General features: G+C 33.4%; 1 protein-coding gene across 3 annotated transcripts; it reads left to right on the top strand.

Annotated features, from left to right (window-relative positions):
* Positions 1-2,438: 2,438 nt before the first annotated feature.
* LOC132048891 (receptor-like cytosolic serine/threonine-protein kinase RBK2) lies at positions 2,439-6,729 on the top strand. Of its 3 annotated transcripts, XM_059439575.1 has the most exons (9): positions 2,439-2,664; positions 3,376-3,765; positions 4,371-4,622; positions 4,705-4,859; positions 4,979-5,058; positions 5,143-5,278; positions 5,571-5,720; positions 5,904-5,980; positions 6,051-6,729. In XM_059439575.1, the coding sequence occupies exons 2-9, from the start codon at positions 3,393-3,395 to the stop codon at positions 6,058-6,060; spliced, it is 1,233 nt and encodes a 410-aa protein (XP_059295558.1). In that variant the 5' UTR covers positions 2,439-2,664; positions 3,376-3,392; the 3' UTR covers positions 6,061-6,729. The 3 variants fall into 3 exon arrangements, with proteins under 3 accessions (XP_059295558.1, XP_059295556.1, XP_059295564.1); XM_059439573.1 differs by having other exon boundaries at positions 2,440-2,664; positions 5,904-6,729; XM_059439581.1 differs by lacking the exons at positions 2,439-2,664; positions 3,376-3,765 and adding an exon at positions 4,098-4,282 and having other exon boundaries at positions 5,904-6,729.
* The last annotated feature ends 3,549 nt before the right edge of the window (positions 6,730-10,278 follow it).

Below are 10,278 nucleotides of genomic sequence, written 5' to 3'. Positions count from 1 at the left end.
TTTTCCTGGTAAGGTTTTTAATGAGGCAGCTTGTAATGTGCATTACTAGATTTGTACTCTTTTTCCTTCACTTGGATTTTTCCCCAGGGTTTTTCTAACGAGGTTTTAACGATTAAATCTATTAATGAACATCCAAGGGGAGTGCTATAAATACCCGTGTTGTGGATGTCCATTCAAATACACGATCGTACGGATAAGCTTACAATCAAGCGGGCGGCTTGCAGCGGCTCAAGCGGATAGCTCTTTTTGCAAGTAGCTCAACGAACGGCTTCCTTTTGCGAACTCAAGAAAAGCTTGCGACGGCCGACAACTGCTTGCAATCAGTTATGCGAATTTTCAAGTAGCTCAAGCAGATTCGCTTGCAGTAGTTCAAGTAGGCGAAATTTGTGACTTACGAAAAGCCTCCATACCGCTTCTTTTCCTCTATAAATAGGAAGTCAGTTCAGTTCATTTATATATCAGTTCAAAGTTGAAAAATATATTAGTCTCTGGTCTATTTACTTTATAGTCTTTATTTTATAACACCTTTTTCAACTCTCAATCTTTGTTCAACTATTAATATTTGAAATATTGAAAACGAAAAAGGACTTATTTGAAAAGAACAGATTTAAATCCTATGGTAACTATTTTGCGGATCCATTTTCAGGGATGAAGGAAATAAATCAATTAACAATGGTTTCTCCCAAGATTCGTTTTATTTATTCACTAGTACAATGAAATTGTGCAATTACATGTCATAACAACGCAAAACTTACATCGTAAAAATTTATAGATAGTACTTATACACATTTCAAAATTTCGATGAATATCACTTTTGTTATTCTTGCGATTCATTCACATAAAATTTATGAAAAAGAAAAACGAAAGTTGTATATGATGTTTGGTGAAGAAAAAGCCACGTTAAAAAGAGAAAAAAGAATCCTAAACTAAACAAGAGTTAGTTCAAATTAATGACTACACATTTACTGGGCAATGCATATGTCTTTTTCTTCTTTTTATTTGTTTTATTATTTTAATTTCAGAGTTGATTCATATAGGCCACCCATATTATTCTCTTTAAAGAAATATATAATCTATTAAACTTTTAGTAACTTAACGAGCTCTCAAGGATCAACTCATAATTTATACAAAATATGAGGAATCATATATAGAATTTGAATTTAAGTAATATACAGATGGTATAATTCTTTTACGTTATTGGTTCAATTTAACTGTATAAAGTATGTTGTTATTACATTTCTCAGTACCGTATAATATTACATATTAACTTAATTTGATATACTAACAATAACTATGCTCAATCCGAATTCATTTGAGACCTCAATATCATAATTATTCTGTTTAAGTCCAAATTATTCGATATTTCGTACTTAATAATTACCTAACACTAAAATTCTTCTAATCTAGGCATAATTTAAATTTGACATACTTCTTTTTTAAAGCAAATTTGAAATATATTTATAAAAAATAGTTCAGCTTAAGTGGGTCAACTACCTTGAAATGAAGAGCAGCAAGTGTTTAAGAACCAAATATTAAATCAAATCCAAATGGATTGGAACTCAAATTTTGAAGTTCTTATCTTATCCCATTACAGAAACTTCCAATAAAGCATGATAATCACGACTCACACATGACAAGTGACAACACAAGTGGCTTAATTAAAGCAACCACATTAGCTTCAATAATATTTCGTCATTGTTCCTATAGTTCTTTTAGCAGCTTCTATATACTTTATTTCATTTTTCTCTAGCTAATTTTCTATTTTATTTATCTATTTTCTTCTTTGTTCTTAATAGTTCTTTTAAGAGACCAGAAGGCTGGTATAAGGAACGTAAAATAATGATTACTATTGAACCTTACGCTTCTAAATATAAAGCAACAATTCTAAGGGGTAATTTCTTGGTGGATCTCATTCAATTTTGTTCTATCGTACTAGAAATATTAAATTATTTTTTATAACAAATATCATTTTAGTTTTACTTAAATATTATAAAATAATCATTTATTTCCTCCTAGCTAGTCAATATTTGGTATTTAGACAAAATTAAATTACAAATGTAGTTATAAAAAATAATTTAGTTATTTTCATGTCATGCGTTAATAAAATTGAGTGGCCTTTTTGTTATAAAAATTAATTTGATAACTTCGTTATAATAAAGTAAAACCTGAACTATAATTATTCAAAATTGTACAATCGAGCTACTGTTTAGCTCTTGAAAATAATTGTTTTTTCTTTTTCCTCTCCTTTACATTGAAGCTTCTCATTTTCGTATTTTTCCTTTTTATGTGTTATCTTGGTTGGTGAGGAGTGGGGTAAGTTAGGCAGCTTGTTTGTGAAGAAAATAGAACAATAACATCTGCCTATTGCGTGTTTCATAAGAGTAATAATATAAAGTACTCCTTTAGGAATAACAACAAAAAAGACATAAGGAACCTTAAAATTGAAATTAGGAGCCAAACTTGAATTCTCCTTTATTTCAAAAATACACTGCCAATAAAAAACAGGACAAAGAATTCTTTATTTATTTCCTACATGTGTATATGATCCTAAAACCCATAAATATATTTTTGCTCCAATATCCATATTTACAGTACTATTTATTATCTCTTCCACCGTTCAGTTCTGTTTCTTGAACTTTGTGCTTCCTTCTTGTTCTGGAAAAGGTCTGTCAACTTCTTCTTCTTTCTGGTATGTCATCATATTATGCATGTCTTATGAAACTTATCAATGAACAAAAATTCTTGGAACACGTACTTTTTTAGCCTGTTTCAATATTCTGTAAGCTTAGCTTCGTCCCAGTCTCATATATAATGAAATAAAAGAAATACTAATAGTTTCTGGGAAATGCTCTGTTTTACTTGTTGATTTCCTCGTTGTTCAGGCCAGTTTCAGCATGTTTTTATCATAATATTTTGCTTTTTGTGCTGTACTAAAGTTCCAAACTTTTTAATTTGTACTGTCATCTATCTTAGTTTCTTTGTTAGGGATTAGTCAGTTTAGTAGGTATATGGACATGAATGGGTGATATTTTTAAAAGTAGTATTAATAAAGGTATTTGGAAGTCGAAGTTGTGTTTAGACATAGTTTCAATCTAAAAAATGTTAAAGATTTGTGAGGGAATTTTATTTTAATTTGAAAATGGGAGTGAAAATTGGCACAATGTATAACCAGACAGATTTTTAGGGAAAAGAAACTTGAAAAAGCAAAAAAAGTATGTCCAAACGGACCCTTAAAAGCTGTTATTGTTCTTCATTTGGTTTTGTGTTTCTACTTGAATAACGTTGGCAATTGGCAACTATGCATGGTTGGAAAAAACCATTATATTGTAGGTTTTTAGTCCATTAATCTTACAAGTGTTTTCTACTTTATTGTAGACGTGTGAGCTTTAGACATGGAGAAAGGAAAAGTGAATTCATATTCTCCAGATACAGTTCTTGAGGACTTTTTGAGAACTGCAGAATCTGAATCAGACTCTTCAAAAGCAAGCACATCAGAATTAGATGGCTCGAAAAATCAAAGATCTGGTTCGCGATGGGCTGGTTTTCTCGAGCTATTTAGAAGTAAATCGAAAGGACATATGACGAAAGATTCTCTAATTACTAGTTCTCTGAAACTGTCCAAAAGATTCAGCAGAAGCATGAGAGAGACAAGTAGCAGTGTCATGCCCAATCCAATTCTGGATAATGGTTTGCACTATTTCAAACCTCAGTGGAAACTTTTCACCCTCTCCGAGCTCCAAACTGCAACCAACAATTTTCACCAAGGTTAGTAATCTGCGCGAAATTTCAATTAACCTCAAATTGTTGTACTCCTTTTGTTACATTTTGCAGTGACACAACTATTGTTAAGTTTTAGTCATGTTTATACCGTTACTTTAGGTGCAGTGTTAGCTAGAAGTCTTTCAGGCTTGTTAAAGATTTATATGCTAAGTAGAAAATGTACAGAACTTTTAGTGGGTCGGGTCAGAGATGGATCGGTTTTAGGGTGGGTTGGGTCTTAAATAAATCCAACTATTTATTTTTAAATATTTTTTTCTAAAAACTTGATTCCATGTCACTAAATAGGCACTAAAGGTTATAGTTCCAGTTAAAATGATCAGGGAAGCTAACTAGGTAAAGTTAAAAGATCTTTGGCTATTATTATAAGTTGAGTGACTATTCAGGCAACCCACTCAGTGCTAAAGAAACTAACTTTTATAATATTGGACTGATGCGAGCTTAAAATGGAGCGACATGTCTAGTGCGGATTCATATAGCCGACTCCAACTCGCTTGTGATGGAGGTATAAGTAGTTGTATAGATATTGTTAAGTGAAAATCTTATATTTTGAAGTTTCTGATTGTTAAATCTTTGGCGTGGCTTTGTTGTAGAAAATTTGATAGGAAAGGGGGGTTATGCTGAAGTTCATAAAGGATGCTTGCGAAATGGCCAATTCATCGCAGTTAAGCGGCTGATGAGGGGACCCCAAGATGAGAGAATAGGGGATTTCTTATCTGAGCTAGGGATAATGGCACATATCAACCATCCAAACACTGCTAAATTGATTGGTTATGCTGTTGATGGAGGACTCTTTCTTGTTCTTGAGCTATCTCCTTATGGAAGCTTGACCAATATGTTGCACGGTTAGTGCTTCAATAGATCTGTGTATTGTGTCTTTTTTTTCTCGTTCTGTATTTTTTAACTCTACATTACAATATGTCACAGCATCGAAGCAGAAACTAGAATGGAAAATCAGGTATAAAATAGCCATAGGGATAGCTGAAGGGATACTATATCTTCATGAGGGTGGTCAAAGAAGGATTATCCACAGAGATATTAAGGCAGCAAATATATTGCTCACAAAGGACCTTGAACCTCAGGTATTCTAATTGTTAAGTGCTTTAATGAAAGTATACACAATGGAGACAGAATCCCATTTTGTTACTTCCGACTTTCTTGGTATCAATAAAACCTGAAATTCTTTCTGCTTTAAATTCAGATATGTGATTTTGGGCTTGCAAAATGGCTACCAGAGCGATGGACTCACCTCACTGTAGGGAAATTTGAAGGAACATTCGGGTGTGTACATGTTTGGAGTATAAGGCTTCTGATTCTTGTGACTTTGTCTTACTAAAATGTTCTCATATAACCTTGTGACTGCAGCTATCTTGCTCCCGAGTTCTTGATGCATGGCATAGTGGATGAAAAAACTGATGTTTTTGCTTTTGGAGTGCTACTTTTGGAACTTATCACTGGACGCCGAGCCCTTGATTACTCACAACAAAGCCTCGTCATTTGGGTATGCCTTATTTCTCCACCATCATTATACAAGTTTAATAGAAAATTTACACTATCCAGATCCCCTAATAGATAACTACAAAAACCATCCATAATAAGTGGATTTAGGTACATGAAAATAAGGCAGGTAACCTGCTGCTACTACAGGTTAAGATACATTGATGATGTATAATTCTCTTTTGCATGGTCAGTGCATATAAATCAAGTCCTTACAATATTTCCCTCTACATATCTTATCCAAAATTTATATGGCGGGCAAACATGACGAATGCTTTTTTTTTTGCTTATTCTAGGCTAAACCCCTGCTGAAGAAGAACAGGATTAGAGAACTTGTTGATCCTTCACTTGGCGATGACTACAACTTACTACAGATCAACCTCATGGTCTTAGCTGCTTCTTTGTGTGTGCAACAGTCTTCAATTAAACGACCCCGAATAAATCAGGCAAGTACTAAAAGTTGTTTGATCAATTTTAATTTTCAAGTAGACATTAAGGAATATTAAATTGAATCTAGGCTTTTGACGTTCTCCTGCATTTTATCCTCCATCGGCCATTTCAATTTTGTCACTAGCATTGATCTTAAGTAGTCCGTCATGAACTAAGATCATAACTTTGCATTGATACAGATTCTGCAGCTTCTAAGAGGCAACAGCGAAAGCCTAGATTTAATCAGGAGAATTAGAAAACCTTCGCAGTGGAAGAGGTATTATGAAGAACTTTTTAATGCGGAAGAAAGTAAAATGAATAGAGGCTTAAGTGTTTTAAGTCTGCAGGAACAAATAGCATTGGAAGTCTCTAAGATAGTTTGATGAATCTGGCTCAAGGCTCAAATGCTTGTTCGGTTTGTTGAAACTGACATCATCTTTTGGAAGAGGGAAGGAATTATGGTATAACAAGGCTTATGTTGGTACTCAGAGGCGAATTTAGGACTGGTTCCGTGAGTTCAACTGAACCCAAGTTGAACCTGTTACTTATGGATCGAATTTGTATATAGATGAAAAGGCATTTAAAATATATCGATATGTTCATTCTGCACTTACTGGCTCTAAATCTTTGTTTCGCCTCTCTTGGTACCTACCTCAAGAAAAGAAGCTTATAGCAAGAAAAACACGATGATAGATGGGAGGAGAACTTGTGTCATGTGTATGACTGTACAAGATCTTCAATCCCCAAGTCCTAAGCTGTCAAAATCTATGTTCAGTGTATCAATGTGGGGTGATCAAGCAACGAAATTGATGAGATGCAGAAATTTTTTGGCAAGGTAATCAGCAGCTGTACAATAGATATGCCTGTACATTTCTACGTGTAAATACTTTAGTATAATCAGAGTATGTATTGAAACTATTTGCCATATTTTGGTTGTTCTTTACTTCTTTCTACTCTATTTGTTTCCTTTAAGGGGAGCTTCAAAATTTTTCTTAATAGATGAAAACCAACTTTATCCTTGAGCAATTCACCTTATTCAAAATTCTATTTATAGATTGTGGAGGTTCCAACAGTCACAAATAACCCAAGCAGAAGAGTTAAGCCTATTTGAATTTTTAGCTCTTCATTTTGGATTTTAGGCCCTAAGAAGATTGTATGTACAAACAATTTAGGCCTGTATTTTCAGTTTTTCTGGAGTTGGTAAGGTAAAATGCGACCACCTTAGCCCATTAAATATGTTCACTTGAATTTTCCGCGGCGAAACAAGCCTACAAGCCAGTGCAGTAAGGCTATAGGTTTGAATTTTTTTTTTTTTTGTACTCCCACATATTGTTTCCCTTACTTTCTAGTTTATATCTTGTCTAAACTTGGTAGATTTTTCACATCCGCTGAATTGAATGAAATCCTCAATAGGGCTATATTGAAGATGAACCTGTAGCAATTTAAGGGGTTTAGGTGATATTTACTCTAGACTGTAGATAATATGTGAAGTTAGGAGTGGGGTAGGTATGTCCTAATCACAATCTTTGAGGGTGATTCTCCATTCCCCTCAAATCTCCGAACATGTAAATCCAACAATGTTAGGGTGATACTGTCCCAATAAAAGTAGATAGAAAGGTGGATTTGTCCAACTGTCAATAAAATCTTGTGTCTTAAATTAAACTTCACTTAATTAAAATTGTAAAGTGGCATTAACATGGACCACACATTCCACCGATTTGGACGGTGGCCCTACCACGACCTCACACCGCAGTTGTAAGTGTTTTTGCGTAACGCATATACTTATTTTTTTTCTTTTTCTTGTTTTATAATTAGATAAGAGACTCTTTAATTTTATTTTTTTGGAAAAGTTTATCATATTGAAGTGAAGAATATTTCAAGATACAAGTTGGCAGTAAGATTTAGCCAAATAATATAAGGCTTCTTTTGTTTTTTCTTTTTCTTGTTTTATAATTAGATAAGAGACTCTTTAAATTTTTTTTTGGATGTATATTCAGATACAAGTTGGCAAAACGCCAAACAATTAATCTTTTAATAAAATAAACAAAACGTAAGTGTAATTAGAAACTGTAGCTTCATGTGGTGTATAAACTACCACATTTCAAACTTATTTTTTCGAACATTACTAACTTGAGCTCAAAATCTAATTTCTTGGTGTTAATTCTTGCACCAATTCACCCCATTTTTTAAAATTATTTGACGAGGTATAAAGGACGAGTTAATTCAATGCACAACTGTTAGGACGTTGTAAGCGAAACAAAACCGGACTTTCTTTGGGTGCACCCACTTAATTTCATTAAATTGGGATTCATCCTCATAGTCAGCACTATTGATCTTATTTAACATTTTTAATAACAATAACGATAACTACTGCTACGAAGTAAAAGGAACAATTGATGTAAACAAATCAACTTGGAGTTTTTAGTTACGTAACTAGCCAAACTTCTTTGAATTCTCATCAATATCAATCGGATAACACAGAGTTATCTTTCTTAGTATTTTTCAAAAGTATTAAAAGATCGATATGATGTGAGCAGCACAAAGTTGTTGTAGCTTTCTTTTCACTAAGCAAGCGAATTATCTGAATTACTAAAATATTTCCCTTCTTCACTTTCAAATCCAAAACTAAATCAAGGGCATTTTTTTCTGCTTCTTGCTTTATAAGGGGATTTTTATTACTTTTACGCCCATAACTACCATCTACGATAGATGCTAATATGGCTAATGGTTACATTTTCACCATATTTTTTTGCATCAGACAATATTTGCACCATTAACCATCCATTTTTCATAGCGTTTTTCTACGCTTCACGAATTATTAGTGCTTTAGCAGTGATGGCCTTCCCGATAAATTGAATTGGAGTACCAAAGGATTGAAGAAAATGACCACAACTATCCATAGCTGCCACTCCAATGCTTGCCGTCTTTTTTTTCCTTTTGTAAACTAGCATCTGCAAACATAACAACATAGTGTTGTTATGTTTGCAAATGCTAGTTTACGAAAGGAAAAGAAGATGTCAAGCATTGAAGTGGCGGCTATGGATAGTTGTGGTCATTTTCTTCAAGCTTTTGATATCTCAATTTAATTTGTCGGGAAGGCTATCACCGCTGAAGGACTAGTAACCGGTGAAGCGTTGAAAAATGTTATGGAAAATGGATGATCAAGGGTGCAAATCGTGTTTGATGCAAAAAATGTGATGGATATGATACTGAAAAGAAGTGTAGCTTCATGGGAGATAGAGACTATTTGTGAAGATATTTGAAAGCTTATGAGTTCACTTGAAGATGTCTTGAAATATGACAGCACACAATTTAGCCAAGTACTCTATTTCGTTGTTACCAAAAGTTATTTGGTTGTTTGTTTTCCCTAGTTGGATTGTAAGGGATGTTACTACTTTGTATAACTCTATTCTTTCTTTTTCTCTTCATTCTTTTCCGATCGAGATGTATAGATCATGTTCATGGATTAACGAAAATGTGCAAAAGCTCTATTTGCCTCTGCCATTGAGTCTCTTCCATTCGTGGCATCGCCACTCCCTTTAACGACATCCACTAATTTGGAACTTAATTTGAAAGCCATATTTCGAATCCAAATTTACGAATTGTTATACAGAATTCATTGGTAGAATGGAAAGAATTGGGGGAAGAAGGGCACACAGGGAATGAATGGGAAGATCGAAAAGTTGGAAGAAGAAAGGACTTTTGTAACTGTTTATGCATTAATATAGCAAGGTTCTTTAATTTGTTGTAAAAACAAAATTAAATCTAGCAAGTTTTATTGATGTTACTAATTAAAAGAACTAAAATTGACTCATGTTGTGCAAAACAAATACTAAATGCATTTAGGGGTTGTAGTTGGTTAGAGCTATGCAGGTATTAGTGATGCTCCTTCCGTCTCAAAATATTTGTCGCATTTTTCATTTACACGTTCATTAAGAAAGCATTTATAAGGGTAGCATTTTGACTATTTTACCCTCTTAAAAATTTCATCATGTTCCCTCTCCTCAATAAATTTGTAGTCCATTAATAACGAAACCTCTTAAATGTTGGTGCGTGAACTCACAAAATCAACAACATCTTAAATGTTGGTGTGTGAACTCACAAAATCAACCCACTAATGTAATTAATACAAGAGTAAAATGGGAAAAAACTACTTAATTTTATCTTGGGTAAATAAAATGACAAATATTTTAAGAAAAATATTTTTAGTAAGGATGACAAATATTTTGAGACGGAGGGAGTGCATGAAATATATGAGGGAATCTATGTATTATTTTATACATGTATTAGTTGCGCGGGGTTTAATTATTCATGTATTAGCTATTCCACATTTTGCCTCTGTTTAACCCTAAAGAAGTAAAAGCAACTGAAAAGTGTGCCAAAGATACGCAATGCAACTAATGCAAGGGTATGAACAATAAAACACGCAGGTGGCCAAAATAAATAAACCACCCCGTATCGTTTTAAAATCTGGGGTTAGGGAAAAAGGGTCGGCCCCTTTTTCTCGAGCTTTGGAAAAAAAAGCAATCTTATGAACAAAATGAAAGAAAAAAAATTCGACTTATTTTGTCTCCA

Source organism: Lycium ferocissimum, chromosome 1 (assembly GCF_029784015.1).
Source record: "Lycium ferocissimum isolate CSIRO_LF1 chromosome 1, AGI_CSIRO_Lferr_CH_V1, whole genome shotgun sequence".
In the NCBI taxonomy this organism is placed as follows: Eukaryota; Viridiplantae; Streptophyta; class Magnoliopsida; order Solanales; family Solanaceae; genus Lycium; species Lycium ferocissimum.
The sequence above is the reverse complement of the archived record's forward strand: the minus strand, read 5'-3'. Positions and strand labels throughout refer to the sequence as shown.

Excerpts from the sequence above, each read along its gene's own strand:
- LOC132048891 (XM_059439573.1), top strand. The coding sequence starts at position 3,393 with ATGGAGAAAGGAAAAGTGAATTCATATTCTCCAGATACAGTTCTTGAG. Across the intron at positions 4,860-4,978 it reads CAAAGGACCTTGAACCTCAG|ATATGTGATTTTGGGCTTGC; the intron begins GTATTCTAATTG and ends CTTTAAATTCAG. Across the intron at positions 5,279-5,570 it reads AACAAAGCCTCGTCATTTGG|GCTAAACCCCTGCTGAAGAA; the intron begins GTATGCCTTATT and ends TGCTTATTCTAG.